Source organism: Macaca mulatta, chromosome X (assembly GCF_049350105.2).
Source record: "Macaca mulatta isolate MMU2019108-1 chromosome X, T2T-MMU8v2.0, whole genome shotgun sequence".
Taxonomy (NCBI): Eukaryota; Metazoa; Chordata; class Mammalia; order Primates; family Cercopithecidae; genus Macaca; species Macaca mulatta.
Window position 1 is genome coordinate 57,274,174 of NC_133426.1, and position 20,627 is coordinate 57,294,800.

The 20,627-nt window shown below is 36.1% G+C and overlaps 1 protein-coding gene across 4 annotated transcripts in view; it reads left to right on the forward strand.

The window, feature by feature from the left end:
* Positions 1-20,627, forward strand: part of FAAH2 (fatty acid amide hydrolase 2) — a 198,471-nt gene that overhangs the window by 156,799 nt on the left and 21,045 nt on the right. For 2 of the 4 annotated variants that reach the window (XM_001095907.5, XM_015127556.3), the window contains 3 exons: positions 10,061-10,180; positions 17,624-17,735; positions 19,260-19,454. In XM_001095907.5, coding sequence (XP_001095907.2) covers positions 10,061-10,180; positions 17,624-17,735; positions 19,260-19,454 — 427 coding nt within the window. The remainder of the gene's footprint in view (positions 1-10,060; positions 10,181-17,623; positions 17,736-19,259; positions 19,455-20,627) is intronic. The other 2 variants (XM_077989153.1, XM_077989152.1) reach the window with 2 other exon arrangements.

Below are 20,627 nucleotides of genomic sequence, written 5' to 3' on the forward strand. Positions count from 1 at the left end.
CTTGTGCCATGTTGCTGTGCTGCACCCATCAACTCGTCAGCACCCATCAACTCGTCATTTACATCAGGTATAACTCCCAATGCAATCCCTCTCCCCTCCCCCCTCCCCATGATAGGCCCCGGTGTGTGATGTTCCCCTTCCCGAGTCCAAGTGATCTCATTGTTCAGTTCCCACCTATGAGTGAGAACATGCGCTGTTTGGTTTTCTGTTCTTGTGATAGTTTGCTAAGAATGATGGTTTCCAGCTGCATCCATGTCCCTACAAAGGACACAAACTCATCCATTTTAATGGCTGCATAGTATTCCGTGGTGTATATGTGCCACATTCTCTTAATCCAGTCTGTCACTGATGGACATTTGGGTTGATTCCAAGTCTTTGCTATTGTGAATAGTGCTGCAATAAACATTCTTAAACAAAAGAATTTTCAACTCAGAATTTCATATCCAGCCAAACTAACTTTCATAAGTGAAGGAGAAATAAAATCCTTTACAGACAAACAAATGATTAGAGATTTTGTCACCACCAGGCCTGCCCTACAAGAGATCCTGAAGGAAGCACTAAACATGGAAAGGATCAACCAGTACCGGCCATTGCAAAAACATGCAAAAATGTAAAGTCCATCGATGCTAGGAAGAAACTGCATCCACTAACGAGCAAAATAACCAGCTAATATCATAATGACAGGATCAAATTCACACATAACAATATTAACCTTAAATGTAAATGGACTAAATGGTCCAATTAAAAGACAGAGACTGGCAAACTGGATAAAGACTCAACACTCATCAGTTTGCTGTATTCTGGAGAACCATCTAACATGCAGAGGCACACATTGGCTCAAAATAAAGGAATGGAGGAAAATCTACATAGCAAATGGAAAACAAAAAAAGGCAGGGGTTGCAATCCTAGTCTCTAATAAAACAGACTTTAAACCATCAAAGATCAAAAGAGACTAAGAAGACCATTACATAATGGTGAAGGGATCAATTCAACAAGAAGAGCTAACTATCCTAAGTATACATGCACCCAATACAGGAGCACCCAGATTCACAAAGCAAGTCCTTAGAGACTTACAAAGAGACTTAAACTCCCATACAATAATAATGGGAGACTTTAACATCCCACTGTCAACATTAGACAGATCAACGAGACAGAAAGTTAACAAGGAAATCCAGGACTTAACTCAGCTCTGCACCAAGCAGACCCAATAGACATCTACAGAACTCTCCAGTCCAAATCAAGGGAATATACATTCTTCTCAGCACTACATCGCACTTATTCCAAAATTGACCACATAGTGGAAAGTAAAGCACTCCTCAGCAAGTGTAAAAGAACAGAAATTATAACAAAGTGTCTCTCAGATCACAGTTCAATCACACTAGAACTCAGGACTAAGAAACTCAATCAAAAATGCTCAACTACATGGAAACTGAACAACTGGCTCCAGAATGACTACTGGGTACATAATGAAATGAAGGCAAAATAAAGGTGTTCTTTGCAACCAATGAGAACAAAGATACAACATACCAGTGTCTCTGGGACACATGTAAAGCAGTGTGTAGAGGGAAATTTATAGCATTAAATGCCCACAAGAGAAAGCTGGAAAGATCTAAAATTGACACTCTAACATCACAATTAAAAGAACTAGAGAAGCAAGAGCAAACACATTCAAAAGCTAACAGAAGGCAAGAAATAACTAAGATCAGAGCAGAACTGAAGGAGATAGAGACACAAAACACCCTCCAAAACATCAATGAATCCAGGAGCTGGTTTTTTAAAAAGATCAACAAAATTGATAGACTGCTAGCAAGAATAATAAAGAAGAAAAGAGAGAAGAATCAAATAGACTCAATAAAAAAATGATAAAGGGGATATCACCACCGACCCCACAGAAATACAAGATACCATCAGAGAATACTATAAATACCTCTCTGCAAATAAACTAGAAAGCCTAGAAGAAATGGCTAATTTCCTGGACACATACACTCTCCCAAGACTAAACCAGTAAGAAGTTGAATCCCTGAAGAGTCGAGTAGAAGGCTCTGAAATTGAGGCAATAATTAATAGCCTACCAACCAAAAAAAGTCCAGGATCAGACAGATTCACAGCCGAATTCAACCAGTGGTACGAGGAGGAGCTGGTACCATACCTTCTGAATCTACTCCAATCAACAGAAAAAGAGGGAATCCTCCCTAACTCATTTTTTGAGGCCAACATCATCCTGATACCAAAGCCTGGCAGAGACACACCAAAAATGAGAATTTTAGACCAATATCCCTGATGATCATCAGTGCAAAAATCCTCAATAAAATACTGGCAAACCGAATCCAGTAGTACATAAAAAGTTTATCCACCATGATCAAGTGGGCTTCATCCCTCGGAGGCAAGACTGGTTCAACATACGCAAATCAATAAACGTAATCCAGCATATAAACAGAACCGAAGACAAAAACCACATGATTATCTCAATAGATGCAGAAAAGGCCTTTGACTAAATTCAACAGTCTTTAATGCTAAAAATTCTAAATAAATTCGGTATTGATGGAACATATCTGAAAATAATAAGAACTATTTATGAAAAACTCACAGCCAATATCATACTGAATGGGCAAAAGCTGGAAGCATTCCATTTGAAAACTGGCACAAGACAGAGATGCCCTCTCTCACCACTCCTATTCAACATAGTGTTGGAAGTTTTGGCTAGGGCAATCAGGCAAGAGAAAGAAATCAAGGGTATTCAGTTAGGAAAAGAAGAAGTCAAATTGTTCCTGTTTGCAGATGACATGATTGTATATTTAGAAAACCCCATTATCTCAGCCCAAAATCTCCTTAAGCTGATAAGAAACTTCAGCAAAGTCTCAGGATACAAAATTAATGTGCAAAAATCACAAGCCTTCTTATACACCAGTAACAGACAAACAGAGAGCCAAATCATGAATGAACTTCCATTCACAATTTCTTCAAAGAGAATAAAATACCTAGGAATCCAACTTACAAAGGACGTAAAGGACCTCTTCAAGGAGAACTAAAAAGCATTGCTCAGTGAAATAAAAGAGGACACAAACAAATGGAAGAACATACCATGCTCATGGATAAGAAGAATCAATATTGTGAAACTGGCCATACTGCCCAAGGTAATTTATAGATTCAATGCCATCCCCATCAAGCTACCAATGAGTTTCTTCACAGAATTGGAAAAAAACTGCTTTAAAGTTCATGTGGAATCAAAAAAGACTGCACATTGCCAAGACATTCCTAAGCCAAAAGAACAAAGCTGGAGGCATCATGCTACCTGACTTCAAGCTATCCTACAAGGCTACAGTAACCAAAACAGCATGGTACTGGTACCAAAACAGAGATATAGACCAATGGAACAGAACAGAGTCCTCAGAAATAATACCACACATCTACAGCCATCTGATATTTGACAAATTTGACAAAAACAAGAAATGGGGAAAGGATTCCCTATTTAATAAATGGTGCTGGGAATGTTGACTAGCCATAAGTAGAAAGTTGAAACTGGATCCTTTCCTTACTCCTTATACGAAAATTAATTCAAGATGGATTAGAGACTTAAATATTAGAGCTAATGCCATAAAAACCCTAGAAGAAATCGTAGGTAGTACCATTCAGGACATAGGCATGGGCAAAGACTTCATGTCTAAAACACCAAAAGCAATGGCAACAAAAGCCAAAATTGACAAGTGGGATCTAATTAAACTAAAGAGCTTCTGCACAGTAGAAGAAGCTACCATCAGAGTGAACAGGCAACCTACAGAATGGGAGAAAATTTTTGCAATCGATGGCCGGGCGCGGTGGCTCAAGCCTGTAATCCCAGCACTTTGGGAGGCCGAGATGGGCGGATCACGAGGTCAGGAGATCGAGACCATCCTGGCTAACACAATGAAACCCCGTCTCCACTAAAAATACAAAAAAAATTAGCCGGGCGTGGTGGCGGCACCTGTAGTCCCAGCTACTTGGGAGGCTGAGGCAGGAGAATGGCGGGAACCCGGGAGGCGGAGCTTGCAGTGAGCCGAGATCGCGCCACTGCACTCCAGTCTGGGCGACAGAGCGAGACTCCGCCTCAAAAAAAAAAAAAAAAAAAAAAAAGAAAATTTTTGCAATCTACTCATCTGACAAAGGGCTAATATCCAGAACCTACAAAGAACTCAAACAAATTTACAAGAAAAAAACAACCCCATCAAAAAGTGGGCAAAGGATATGAACAGACACTTCTCAAAACAAGACATTTATACAGGCAACAGACACATGAAAACATGCTCATCGTCACTCACCATCACAGAAATGCAAATCCAAACCACAATGAGATACCATCTTACACCAGTTAGAATGGCAATCATTAAAAAGTCAGGAAACAACAGATGCTGGAGAGGATGTGGAGAAATAATACCACTTTTACACTGTTGGTGGGATTGTAAACTAGTTCAACCATTGTGGAAAACAGTGTGGCAATTCCTCAAGGATCTGGAACTAGAAATACCATTTGACCCAGCCATCCCATTTCTGGGTATATATCCAAAGCATTATAAATCATGCTGCTATAAAGACACATGCACACATACGTTTATTATGGCACTATTCACAATAGCAAAGACTTGGAATCAACCGAAATGTCCATCAATGACAGACTGGATGAAGAAAATGTGGTACATATACACCATGTAATACTATGCAGCCATAAAAAAGGATGAGATTGTGTTCTTTGTAGGGACATAGGTGCAGCTGGAAACCATCATTCTCAGCAAACTATCGCAAGAACAGAAAACCAAACACCGCATGTTCTCACTCATAGGTGGGAATTGAACAATAAGATCACTTGGACCCAGGAAGGGGAACATCACACACCAGGGCCTATTGTGGGGAGCAGGGACGGGGAAGGGATACACCTAGTGTAAATGATGGATATAATGTAGGAGATACATCTAATGTAAATGATGAGTTAATGTGTGCAGCACACCAACATGGCACATATATACATATGTGGCAAACCTGCATGTTGTGCGCATGTGCCCTAGAAGTTAAAGTGTAATAAAAATATTAATAAAAAAAATTTCCTGTATTATCTTTGAGTCAATGATAAAATGTAGACATAAATTAAATAATATTTGAAACAAATCAAAATGGAAATAAAACATACCTAAACCTTTGTAATACAGCAGAAGTGGTATTAACATGGAAGTTTATAATGTTAAATGCCTACATCAAAGTAATAAAAAGTCTGCAAATTAACAACCTACCATCACTACTCAATGAACTAGAAAATGAGAACAAACCAAACCCAAATCTAGTAGAAGAAAATTAACAAACATGAGAGCAAAAGCACATGAAATTTAGAGCAAATAAACAATATTAAAAAGCAATGAAATAAAGTTTGTTATTTAAAAAAATAATGAAGATTGACAGAACTCTCTCTAGAATAACCATGAGAAGAAGAGAGATGATTCAGATAAACACACTGGAAATGAAACATGAGTCATTATAACTGATATCACAGAAATAAGATAACTGGAGATTACCATGAACAACTCTATGCTAATAAACTAGAAAAAGTAGAGGAAATGGATAAATTTCTGGAAACATACAACCTCCTAAGATTGAAACAGAAAAAAATAGAAATCATGAACAGATCAAATATGACTAGTGAGATTGAGTAATAATAATATTTTTAAAATCCCAACAAAGAAAGGCCCAGAACCAGATGGATTTATAGCTCAGTTCTAACCGACGTACACAGCAGAACTTATTCCAGGCCTACTGAAACAATTTTTTTAAAAAAAATCAATACGGAAAGGATTATTTCTATCTCATTCTATGATGCCAATATCAACTAATTACCAATGCCAGTTATAAACATATGAAAATAAAAGAGAAAAAAAATCTACAAACCAGTATCCCAGATAAACATAGATGTGAAAATCCTCAACAAAATTTTAACTAACTGAATCCAACACCACATCAGAAAGATTATATATCATGATCAAGTTAGTTTTATCCCAGAGATGAAAGGATGGTTCAACATACACAAATCAATAAAAGTAATTCACCACGTAAACAGAATTAAAAGCAAAAGCCATACGAGCATCTCTATAGAAGCAGAAAAAATTAATAGAATTCAGCATAACTTTATTATAAAAAGTCTTTTAAAACTAAGCATAGAAGAAACATACCTCAAAGTGATAAAAACCATATATAACAAGCCCATAGTCAACCTTATACTGAATGGGGAAAAGTTGAAAGCATTCTTTCTAAGAACTGAAACAAGACAAAAATGCCCATTTTCAATACTCCTTTTCAACGTAATACTGGCAGTTGTAGCCAGGGACGTCAGGCAAGAGAAAGAAGTAAAATGCATCTAAATTGAAAAATAAGTCAAATTATTTCTGTTTGCTGATGATATGACCTTATACACAGAAAATTTTAAAGATTCTACCCAAAAGACTCCTAGATTTGATAAGTGAATTCAGTAAAGTTTCAGGACACAAAATCAATGTACAAAAACTAGTAGCATTTCTATTTACCAGTAATAATCAAGCTTAGAGTCAAATCAAGTAGTCAGTTTGTTAGCATTTACAGTAGCTATAAAAATGAAATACCTGGAATGCATTTAACCAAGGAAGTGAAAAATACCTACAAGGAAAACTATCAAACACTGATTAAAGGAATTTGAGATGACACAAATACATTGAAAAACATGTTATGCTCTTGAGACAGAGGAATGAACATCATTAAAATGGCTATATTATCTAAAGCAATCTACAGATTCATTTCAATTCTCATCAAAATACCAATGTAATTTTTCACAGAATTAGAAAAAAATCATAAAATTCATATGGAACCACCAAAGAGCTTGCATAGCCAAAGCAATCCTGTGCAAAAGGAACTAAGTTGGGTGCATCACATTATCTAATTTCAAATTATACTACAAAGCTATAGAAACTACAAAAGCGTGGTATTAGCATAAAAATAGACACATAGATCAAAAGAACAGAAGAGAGAACACAGAAATTAAGCCACATACCTGCAGCGAACTGGTCTTTGATAAAGTCAACAAAAGATAGACTCTGAAAAGGACATCGTAATCAAAAAGGGTTCTTGGAAAATTGAGAGGCCATACACAGAAGAATAAATCTGGACCTGTATCTCTCACCATATACAAAAATTTTCACACATGTATTAAAGGCTTAAATGTAAGACCAAAACTACAAAAATACAGGAAGAAAACAAGAAACAGTATTCTGAACATCAGTTTTGGCTAAGATATCATGATAAAGACCTTAATAACAAATGCACAATACCAAAAATAGACAAATGGGACTTAATTAAACTAAAGTGCTTCTTTACAACAAGAGAAATTATCAACAAAATAAACAGACAACGTACAGAATGGGATAAAATATTTACAAACAATACATCCAATAAAATATTAATAACTAGGTTCCACAAAGAACTTAGACATCTCAACAACAAAAAATAATTCTGCTAAAATGTAGGCAAATGGAATAAACAGGCTTTTTCAAAAGAAGACATACAAATGGCCAACAAACGTATAAAAAACTGCTTAACATTGCTAATCAATGAAATGCAAATTAAAATTTCGATTAGCTATTATATTACACCACAGTAGCTATTATTCAAAAGTCAAAAAATAACAGATATGGGAGAGTGTGGAGAAAAAAGGAAGCACTCATAAGCTTTAGTAGGAATATTAACGAGTATAACTTGTAATGAATACAGTAGGTAGAGTTCTCAAAGAATTAAAAATAGAATTACCATTCTATGCAACAATTCCACTACTGGTTATCTACCCAAAAGGAAATAAATTTTATACAAAAGGGTACCTACACTCATGTGTTTATAGCAGCATTGTTCACAACAGAAAATATATAGAATGAACTAAAGTGTGAATCAATGGATTATTGGATAAAATGTGGTGTATATATACAATGGATTGCACTCAGCCGTTAAAAAAGAGAATAAAGTCATTTTTCTTTTCCAGTAACATCGATGAAACTACAGGCCATTGTCTTGAGTGAATGGTTCGGAAACAGAAAGGCAAATACCACGTTTTCACTTATAAGTGAAAGCTAAATAATGTATAGAACTGGACATAAGGAGTAAAATAATAGACATTGGAGACTCAAAAGGATGCGAGAGATCAGTGGGGATGAAGGATGAACAATTACTTAGTGGATACAACGTACATTATTAGGTTGGTGGCTACACTGAAACCCTAGACTTCACCATTATGCAATATATCCATGTAACAAAAGTACTTCCTCCTAAATTATAAATATTAAAACAAAAACACAAACACCTCTTTTGTTCACCTGACCTCCATAAGCCACTATTCTAACTATAGACTATAGTGTCATTTTAGGTCTCCTGGCATTAGTATCAGTTCAGAACCTATGTACAATATTCTCCAAAACTTCTGATTATTTTTCCCTAATTGTTCCATGCCAAAGATTGACATTATATGTTGTTGGGCATGTGGTGAGACCCATTCTTCCCTTCATTCAAGGGGTGTGAGTCTGTAAACTGGCTCAAGCGTGGGAATTGATTGAAGGGCCATGACTCTGTTTTATGTTACAAGCTAGAATTTTGATCAATTGACCTAGGACTCCTCTGCTTATACAGATTTAGTAAGAATATAATGGACTTATTATCTGTCTCACTACTAGAAACGTGCTTAACTAACCAATGTCATAGGTCTGTATCAGTCAGATTATTCTGATTGCTGCTTTGACTCTTCTGCTTACCTAGTTTTTGTCAGTTAAGTGCTGTCACTTGGCCCCTGCCACTTGGGAATCGAATTATTTCTATTAAATTTATTTTATTAGTTCAATGCTATCAATCCTTCTTGCAATTTCTGACCTACAGAGAAAAGTGATCTTCAAAGATGATAGGGTTCCCACAAAAATTTATTTCTCATAATTGTGGCTAAGAATTGTTCCCAGTACCCTCCCAAGGTGGGGAAGAAGGTCTTAAATGATAAATATCCCTAAGAATTTGGATTCTTTCCTCTACAGTAGGTCAAGGCAGGACTGGAATTTCAACTTCATTTAGTGTAGGACACCTTTTCGTCTATGTTTTTCTAAACTTTTTTAGAGTTTTTCTGACACACTGAGCTACAACACTAAATCCAGACTCTCTCCTTTGTGGGCCTATATCAATATATTTGGCCTGTTTCAGGTTTGTGTTTCTTCCACGACTATCCATACTTTTAATATCCATTGTCATGCATATTCCCTGGATTTATGTCTATATAAATTAGAAAAAAAAAAAAAAAACATGACCTGATGAGACTTGAGTCTAGTTATAGGTCTAGAAGCAAAGAAGGGTGGTCTGGTGGGTCCTAACAATGATCAGCAGTGTCTTACTTCTGCTTCTTCTCAGAGCTTAAGTTGTATTTTATTTCCATGCATATAATCTCTTGCTCACAGGTACCCAGATATCTGCAGTAACCCAGCAATTCATTTGTGCAATAGCTTTCACCACTGCTTTAAGCATTTTCCAACCTACAGTTTACACTATACTGAATTCTAGTCAGTATTCCAAGTCAGAAAAGACAAACCAGTTTCTCAGACTGTCCCCAGAGAGGCTAGAACTTTACAAGCAAGTTCCATTCATATTCTTTCATTCCAATGGAGGAACAAATAATATGATGGATTCTTTCAGACACTCAGTGCTGTGTCAGAGAGGCAGTGGGACAAGGACAAGCAGAAATGACATGAAATTTTCTAGCATTTTGAGTGTAGCTTTTTGTGTTTTTTTGTTTTGTTTGTTTGTTTTTGGCATTTCCGTGGTTGCTTCTTAGCTTGTTTCTAGAGTTCTCACAAAACTACTTTGCTCTATATCTGGTGGGGTTTTTTTGTTTGTTTGTTTTTGTTTTGTTTTGTTTTGTTTTGTTTTGTTTTGGTGTTTCCATGGGGCAATGAGGGCCTGGAGCTTTCTGGTCTGCTATCTTGCTGATGTCACTCTTCAGTAGTATCTCCTCTTCTAATCATGCTTGTCTATTTTTATATCTTTCTTTTATAAGGTTGTGGTTCACCTTGAAACTATTCTAGGAGCCTCAGTTCAACATGTTAAACTGAAGAAAATGAAGTACTCTTTTCAGTTGTGGATCACAATGATGTCAGCAAAGGGACATGATGGGAAGGTATGTTTGCCTCTTCCTTTCCTTACTTTATTCTTTGTGTAAACATTTATTGAGCTTCTATTGTGGGCCATATGTTAGAGGTGTAGGGAAAAGAAACTCGTGAAAAAATAAGTAAAATAGTAAAATATTTAAAGAAAGCACAGTTTGGTGAATGCTTTTCTAGCATAAGCATATATGGTTGTGTGATCACACAGAGTGTGCCCATTCCTATATGGAAGTCAACGAAGGCTTCTTGATGGAGGAGTTGCAGTCTCCCAAATCTTGAATGATTTGGAAACCTTAGCCAGGTAGAGAAGAGATAAAGATTATGCCAGGCAGAGGGGAAACCACAGCATGAACAAGGATATAGGGGAATGAGGTATGTTGTGTTCTGGGTACTGAGAACATGTAAGTTTCAATAAAGCATAAAGTGATTGGGTAACTTCAGTTGTCAAGTTCCAGACTGATACAGGTACTTGTGAAAGAAGCTTTCGTTATGCCAGGTTTTTTCAGGCTTGCTGAAGACTTTAAATATGAACAATTTGAGAAATATAAGATAAATTCAACATTCTGGAGAATTTAACTTTTGTGAATATAGGAATGTTTTCTGCCAATGGGAATATTTGTGTTAGAGCATGACACATCCAAATTTGAAGTGCAGGTTACCTCCTAGTTTTGTTATCTTGGGCAAGTTACTTAGCTATTCTGCAGTTTACTCATACATAAAGTTAAGCTATTGATACCTATGTTACAGATTTATTTTGTGGATTAACAATATTTTTTATAAGGTATCTCACATAGAGTAGCCCTTCCATAAGGCAGAACTCACACGATCCCCTCTACCTTAAAAAAATAGTTAATTTTTAAATTTTTTAAAATAGACAGTTTTCTTTGTAGAAACACTTTGGAAATCTCTCAGAACAAAACGTTTATAAAAATTCACAAGGTGAGGATGTTTGGCTCTGAGATGAAAGTTTATAGTCAGAACTTTAGATGAAAACTAAAGCTGAAATCAAAAGCAAAAAGTTTATTTTGAGTTCACTTCCAGAAGACACTGTCTTATAATTTGGATAAACTGTTAACATACATGCTGACTGTCAAAAATGGTCCTGTAATTACAAATCTGGAAAAAAAAGAGAAGGGAAAAATCTGTTCTCCTCTTACTTTGAATCATGATGCCAGATTTAGAGGTGGTGGTCATAACCACTTTACCATGTTGCTCATTAATAATCACTTAAAATAGGTAGAAAAGAGATGTGGCCATTTTCTAAACCATACTGTTTAATGTTAATGTAGCTCTTTTTTATTACAGACCTAATTTAAAATTTTTAAATTTTGTGACTATATAATAGTTGTATGTATTTATGGGGTATAGATGTTTTGACACATACATACAATGTGTGATTATGAAATCAGTGTAACTGGAGTATCTGTCAGTTTAAACATTTATTATTTCTTTGTGTTGTAACATTCCAATTCCACTCTCTTAGTTGTTTTATAATATACAACAAAGTACTTTAAACTGTAGTCACCCAATTGTGCTATCAAATACTGGACTTTATTCCTTCTCTTTTTATACTCAATAATCATCCCAACTTCTCTTGCAGTTTCTTTTGCATTTGCACTATAACATTTATTTCTTTCTATACTATATCTTAAAAATGATTGTAGTTATTATCATAGTCATATATTCAAAAACAAAATTCAACACTCAATAAAAGTAAATTCAAAAATAAGAAGAATCCGCTATTCCCCTGGTTGCTCAGAAATCAGTGTATCGATGCAGAAAGCCTGAAAAAGAAATGTACTATAACACCCTCATATTAACACAATAGACTCTGAGCAAAAGAAATCTTCACAATGCCAGATAAGGAAATCAAAATATTGACTTTAAAGAGGCTTAATGAAATTAAAGTGATTTTTTTTTTTTTTTTTTTGTGACAGAGTCTCGCTCTGTTGCCTAGGCTAGACTGCAGTGGTGCAATCTTGGCTAACTGCAACCTCTGCTTCCCTTGTTCAAGTGATTCTCCTGCCTCAAACTCCTGAGTAGCTGGGGCTACAAGCACACACCACTACGCTTGACTAATTTTTGTATTTTTAGTGGAGATGGGGTTTCACCATTTTGGCCAGGCTAATCTCAAACTCCTGACCTCAGGTGATCCAATCACGCTGGCTCCCTAAAGTGCTGGGATTACAGGCATGAGCCTCCACATCTGGCCCTTAAATGGAAATTTGTAAAGCAATACAAAGAAATTAGAATATCAATTTAGGCTGTTAATATGAAATTACTAAGAGGATAGATTTTCTTAAAAAAAAAAGTAATAATAACAGACATTTTGGAACTTATAAACTCATTGAAGGGGTTACAAAAACATTCCAAAGACCAAGCAGAAGGAAGACTCTCAAAATGTGAAGACACATCTTTTGAAGTAATCTAGTCAAACAAAAATAAAGACAAATGAACAAAGCCCTTAAGATGAGTGTGCAAAAATAACAATACTTACAATTTGTTGGTATTACTGGCGTAGAAAGAAAGGTTTAAAAAAAGTTTAGAAATCCTATTTAAGAAAATTATTTATAGAAGCATCTCAAGTGCAGCAAGAGATTTAGACATCCAGATATAGTAGTCCCAACAATCCCAAGACAAATACATTGCAAAAAGGCATATTAAATCAGAATACCTAAAGTCATTATAGAAGAAATACTTTCATGATCAGCAAGAAAAATGGATCTAGTCACCTATGAAAGAAACCCCATCAGACTAAGAATGAACTTCTTAGCAGAAACCTCACAGGTCAGAAGAAAATGGAATGGGATTTACAAATTGCTGAAAGAAAAAATATAATTAAAAATTTTATATCCAGCATGATTAACCTTCATAAATGAAGGAGAAATAAAGTCTTTTCCAGACAAGCAATTGTTGAGGGAATTTATCACCACTAGACAAGACCTAAAACAAATGCTCAAAAATGTCCTTGACATGGAAACAAAAGGTATATGTTCATGATTATGATAACTCATTAACATATAAAACTCAATGGTCTTATAAAACAATCACACAAAGGAGGAAGAAAAGTCAAATTGTGAATACAACAAAATTTCACCAAACCATAAAGACAAACAGAGAAAAAGAGACAAACAATGTATAAAACAACTAGAAAAGATTTAATGACCTTACAGAAAATAAACCTCATATATAAATATTAACCTTGACCTCAAATGGATTAAATACTCTACTAAAGAGAGATAGATTGGCAGAAAATATAAGAAACATGATCCATCTAAACGCTGCTTCCAAGAAACTCACCTTTTCTGTAAATACATACATAGACTGAGAGGAAAGGATTGAAAAAAGATATTTTATGGAAGTAGAAACCAAAAAGGAGTAGGAGTAGCTAAATCTATACTAGATATAACAGATATTAAATTAAAACGTTAAAAAAACAAATTAGGTCAATGCATAATGATAAAAGGATTAATTCAACAGGAGGATATAACATTACTCAGTATATATGCACTCAATACTGGAGCACCCAGATTCATAAAACAAATATTACCATATCTAATAAGAGAGGTGAAAAATAATACAATAATAGTGTGGGGCTTCAACAGCCCACTCACAGCATTAGACATCATTTAGATGGGAAATCAACAAAGAAATATTGAACTTATTTGGACTTTAGGTGCAATAGACCTAACACACCTTGACAGAAAAATCTACTCAACAACTGTGAAATGTACATATTTTTTCACATAAGCACATGGAACATTCTCCAACATAGACCATGTATCACCTTGTATAGACCTTGTATTTTAGGCCACAAAACGAGTCTCAGTGAATTTTTTAACATTAAAAACTTATCAAGAATCTTCTCAGGCCACGCTTGAATAAAACTGAATATCACTACCTTTAGAAACTTTGGAAACTATACAAATACGTGGAAATCAAACATGTTTCTTAATGATTATTGTGTCAATGAAGAAATTAAGGTGGACATTATAACAATTTTTGAAACAAATGAAAAGGAAAACACAACCCATCAAATTCTGTGGGATACAGAAAAAGGAGTTCCAAGATTCCAAGAGTCCAAGAGGGATGTTCATAGCATTAAATGCCTATGCTAAAAAAGTAGGAACATTACAAATTAACAACCTAACGATGGACTGCCAAGAACTAGAAACACAGAACAAACTAAACCAAAAAGCCAAAAATTGACAGAAGAAAATGAGTAAAAAAAAAAAAAAAAAAAAAAATTCCTAGTAGAACTAAATAGAGACCAAAAAGAAAAGGTAAAAATACAAAAGGTCACTGAAACAAGAAGTCTTGGTTCTTAAGAAAGATAAACAAAATAATCCACTCTCCAGATTAATCATGAAAAAAAAAGAGAGAGATTACAACAAAATCAGAAATGAAAAAAGAGAGATTACAACAAAACCAGAAATGCAAAAGAAGACATTATAAATGAAATCACAAAAATACAAAGATTCTTTTTTTTTCATAATTTTATTTTCCATTTACCTTTTTAACTTGAAGTGTATGCTTTTTTTTTATCTGTAGGATCCATTTATTAGGAAATTTAATCATAATTGAATCTTTTAATTTAATTAAAATGTTTTTTCTTTTTCTTTTTTTAATTTTTTATTTTTATTTTTTATTTTTTAAATTATTATTATACTTTAAGTTCTAGGGTACATGTGCATAACGTGCAGGTTTGTTACATATGTATACTTGTGCCATGTTGGTGTGCTGCACCCATCAACTCATCAGCACCCATCAACTCGTCATTTACATCAGGTATAACTCCCAATGCAGTCCTTCTCCCCTCCCCCCTCCCTGTGATAGGCCCCGGTGTGTGATGTTCCTTAAAAATTATTATTAAAAGCTCTGCTTCCACAAACAAGAAAACCTAGAGGAAATAAATAAATTAATTTCTGGAAATATGCAACCTCCCAAGTTTGAATCAGGAAGGAATAGAAAACCTGAGCAGACCCATAATGAATAGCAACATTGAATCAGTAATAAATAATTTTTAACAAAGTAATCTCAGAACTAAATGGACTTGCAGATGAATTATTCCATACACACAAAGAAGAATAAACAATTCTTTTGAAATTGTTCCAGAAGTTAAAAGAGCAGAGAATTCTTCATAACTCATTCTTCCATGACACCACTATCACCCTGATACCAAAACCAGACAAAAACACAACCACCACAGAAAATCTATAGATCAGTATTCCTGAAGGGCATAGATGCAAAAATCCTCAGCAAAATACTAGAAAGCCAAATTCAACAGCATATCAAAAAGATAATATGCCATAAACAAGTGGGTTTTATATTAGGAATATAAGGATGGTTTAACATATACAAATCAATAAAGGTGATATATTACATAAACAGAAATAAAAAAACATATAATTTTCTCAATAGATGCAGGAAAAGCATTTAATAAAATTTAGAAACGTTTTATTATAAACAGTGTCAACAATCTAGGCATAAAATGAACATATTTCAATGTAATAAAGGCCACATACAACAAACCCAAATCTAATATGACACTGAATGGAGAAAAGTTGAAGGCATTTCCTCTAAGAACTAGAACAAGACAAGGATGCCCACCTTCACCACTCCTATTCAACATAGTACTGAAAGTCCCAGCCAGAGCGATCTGGCAAAAGAAAGAAATAAAAGATATCCAAATTGGAAAAAAGGAAGTCAAAATTTTTCCTGTTATCTGATAATATAATCTTATATCTAGAAAAACCTAAAGACTCCAAAAAAAAATTCAGTAAAGTTTCAGGATACAAAATCCATGTATAAAAATAAGTAGCATTTTTATATGTGAAAATTTGATTTGTTGTATGTAGAACAATGAAAGTGGACGCCTGTCTTTCACCATATACAAAAATCGACTCAAGATGTATTAAAATCTTTCATCGTATACAACATGTGTACTCCTGTGGACACTACAGCTGGGAAAGTGCTAGATTAAACATTAAGCTAGCACAGTACTGGGTCTCATCCAAGGCTCATGGCAACTACTGCCTGACTTATGTTTATAGGAGACTCAAGTGCTCTTCAGTCTGAAGGTGGGGAATTCTCCTGGTACTGGGTTCTTCCCTTCAGTACAGTCAATTCCCTTCTGACTAGAGTGGGTCTAGAAAGACCATACAGGAGCTAAGGCCTGTTATTGGGGGCTTCAGGGATCTCCTTGTTGCTTCATTTTACTATAGCTAAGCTGGTACCCAAGTTGCAAGACAAAATTCTCTGTACTCTTCCCACTCCTTTCCCAAAGCCACAGAAGTCTCTTCACCAGCTACATTGCCTGGAGTTAAAGGAAGGGTGAGGTATGCACTCTTTTGGCCACCACAGCTGGTGTTGCACTAGGTTGGGTGCATCCAAAATCAATTGCCTCTGAGAGAACAGTGTAGCTCCAGGGTTTTTCCAAGGACTATTAGTCCTTGTGGCCTGATGGTCACTCAAATTTGCTTCAGGCCTAGGGCCATGTTAGTCAGCTAGTGGTAGAGCCAGCCAGGACTCCTTCCACTGGAGCTTAGAATTTTCCTCATTCAGAACCACTATAATGTTCCCTGCTTTGGTGCTAGCATAATTTTTCACTATGTTGCATACCAGTGGGACAGGGCAAGACTGGGTTCCAATGCAAAGTAGCCCATTCACTTAACTCACAGTCCTGTAAGCAAACAAATTGTCTTACAATGAGGTGCTGATGGACAATGGGGGAGGGTTGGTGTAGGCGATACAAGACCATCTTTCCTACACTCTTCAATGACTCTTTTATTGATATTTTGTTAAAACCAGTGATTGTGATTTCTGACTTTATTGGTTATTATGAATGTGCTTTATTGCATGCATAGTTGTTTAATTTGGTGTTCTTTCAAGGAGACTGATTGCTGAAGCATTCTATTCAGCCATCCTGCTCTGTCTCCACTTCCCTATAACAGGTTTATTGAGTTATAATTCATGTACCATGCAATGTGCCTATTTAATGCATACAATGTAATGGATTTTAGTACATTCAGAATTGTGCAACAATCATCACAATTTTAGAATATTTTCATCATTCCTAAAAGAGACCTCATACTCATTATCAGTCACTCTACAGTCCACTTGCCCCTCCATAGCCTTAAGTAACCAGTAATCTACTTTCTGTCTCTATAGATTTGATTATTCTGGATATTTCATGCAAATAGTCTCATAAGTGTGTGGTGTCTTGTTACTGACTTCTTTCACTGGGCACAATGTTTCAAGTTTTATCTATATTGTATCATATATCAGCACTTACATTGTGTGACTAATATTTTATTAATAAATTTTATTTATGTATTCATCAATTGACTGGTATTTGGCTGTTATGCATAATCCTACTATAAAACTTTTATAGATATTTTTGTCTTTACTATTTTGAGAAAATATTCTTGTATTTTATTTCTTGTTTTCAATCTCAGGAACCTTTGAAATTTGTGGATTTGCTTGGTGACCATGGGAAACATGTCAATCCTCTGTGGGAGCTGATCAAATGGTGCCTGGGTCTGTCAGTGTACACCATCCCTTCCATTGGTATGTAAATCATCTTCTACCTAGACCAGTTTGATGTCCTGTAATATTTCTTAATATCTAAATATAAATTTTTGACTAAAAGCCCCATGCAAGTACAAAATCCAGGGGGGCAGTGAAATCTTAAAGCTCCAAAATGATCTCCTTTGACTCCATGTCTCTAATCCAGGTCATGCTGATGCAAGAGGTGGGTTCCCGTGGTCATGGGCAGCTCCACTCCTATGGCTTTCCAGGGTATAGCCTCCCTCCAAGTTGCTTTCATGTGTTGTCATTGAGTGTCTGTGGCTTTTCTGGGTGTACTGCGTAAGCTATCAGTGGATCTACCATTCTGGGGTCTGGAGGACAGTGGCCCTCTTCTCACAGCTCCACTAGGCAGTGCTCCAGTGGGAACTCTGTGTGGGTGCTACAACCCCACATTTCCCTTCCACACTGCCCTAGCAGAGGTTCTCTATGAGGGCCTTGTCCCTGCATCACACCTCTGTCTGGGCAGTCAGGCATTTCCATACAAACTGTAAAATCTGGGCAGAGGTTCTCAAACATCAATTCTTGATTTTTGTTCACCCACAGGCCCAACACCACATGGAAGCCACCAAGGCTTGGGGCTTCCATCCTTTGAAGCAATTACCTGAGCTCAACCTTACCCCTTTTAGCCATGATTCCAGCCATAGCTGGAGGGGCTGGAATGCTGGGCACCAAGTCCCTGGGCTGCACACAGCAAGAGGGCCCTGGGCCTGGTCCAAGAAACCATTTTTCCTCTTAGGTCTCTGAACCTGTGATGGAAAGGGCTGCCACAAAGGACTCTGAAATGCCCTGGAGACATTTTCTCCATTGTCTTGGAGATTAACATTTGGATCCTCCTTACTTATGTAAATTTCTGCAGCCGGCTTGAATTTCTCCTTAGAAAATGGGTTTTTTCTTTTCTATCTATCGTAAGGCTGCAAATTTTCCAAACTTTTATTCTCTGTTTCCCTTTTCTGAGGGACTTGCTCTCATGTCCAGGCTGGAGTGCAGTGGTGCAATTATGACTCACTACAGCGTTGACCTCCTGGGCTTAAGCAATCCTCCTGCCTCAACTCCTAAGTAGCTGGGACTACAGGGGCTCACCACCACACCTGGCTAATTTTTGTATTTTTCGTAGATATGGGGTTTCATCATATTGCCCAAGCTGGTCTTGAACCCCTGGGTTCAAGTGATCTGCCAGCCTTGGCCTTGAGAAGTGCTGGGATTACAGGCATGAGCCACCGTGCTCAGCTATAATGGGTTTTCAATTATGTGAACAATCCTTATGATGTACTATGCAGTAGCAGAGGCTAGAAATGTTATATGTAGCATTACTAAAACAAACTAGAAGGAGTTAAAAGTAAATGATTGACAATAGATGGTAAGATTATAAAGTTTTCTTTTTCATCACTTACTTTCTCAGTGTTCTATAATGAACATGTATTACTTGAATAAGGAAAGATAAAAAACACTATGAATTAAAATGAAGTTTATTACCTTAATTTGATATATGTTATCATTCTGTAGGGCTGGCTTTGTTGGAAGAAAAGCTCAAATATAACAATGAGAAATACCAAAAGTTTAAGGCAGTGGAAGAAAGCCTGCGTAAAGAGCTGGTGGAGATGTTAGGTGATGATGGTGTATTCTTATATCCCTCACATCCCACAGTGGCACCTAAGCATCATGTCCCTCTAACACGGCCTTTCAACTTTGCTTACACAGGTACCTAATTGTATTCCTTGCATTCTGTAATCTTAAAGAAATAGAGATGTATGTTTCCAAGGAAAACATAATTTTCTTTTGCAGTTGGACAAGTTTTAAACATGCAGGTATAAAAATGTTGTGTGATTGAAAACTCCAGAAAACAGTTGCTAATGTCATATGTGGAATATACTTTGCCAATATCTGGTTTCTCCCCAAAACCCTACAAGTGCATATGAGTATCCACATTTTACAGAACTGTGCCTCAGGGAGGTTCAGCCACTTGTCTTCTATCCCACAGTGTGATCACACTAGATGCAAAATCTCCCCTGGCTGCTCTGAATTAAACCAAGTTAAGCTTTTCTCAGGATCTCTGGCTTCCCAGAAGATTCTCGTACAAAAGACAATTCTCCAAGGGATTGTTTACTTGCCTTAGCTATCATCCCCTTTGAATTCAATTCATTCTGTTGTTCATCAAACTAGTTTTCTTTGCCTAGTTTTTAAGCTATGGATGGATCATGATTATGTGAGGTCTAAAGGCCCATGGATCCGTACTAGGTCAGTTTCTATGGTTTCTCCAGGGTCTTGTCCCAGGGAACCACACTATTCTTTGAGATGAGGATAGAAAAGTCTTCATCAAATACGCATTCTCACCCAAAAAACCTGTGGTCCACTTAAAGTTGGAATTTGGAATCTTTGCTCTGCAATTTTCTACTTGTGCATCTTAGAGGAAAACATTGAATGTTTCTCAACTTATTTCCTATCTAGGAAGTCAGGGTAATCTATGCCTTGCAGTGTTGCTGTTAAGATTAAATGAAATAATACATGTAAATTAATTAACATAAGGGTTGTGGAGGATGAGAGAGAGGATATTAAATAGTCTCTATCCTTAATTTCCTCACCCTTACTCTCTCCCTGGCTTTGGTCACTCACTCTTAATTTCTTCCTTCCTGTCTTCCTGTCTCTTTCTTTCTCTCTCTTTCTTTCTTTCTTTCTTTCTTTCTTTCTTTCTTTCTGTCTGTCTGTCTTTCTTTCTTTCTTTCTTTCTTTCTTTTCTTTCTTTCTTTCTTTCTTTCTTTCTTTCTTTCTTTCTTTCTTTCTTTCTTTCTTTCTTTCTTTCTTTCTTTGATTCCTTCCTCCCTCCCTCCCTCCCTCCCTCCCTTCCTTCCTTCCTTCCTTCCTTCTTTCATGGAG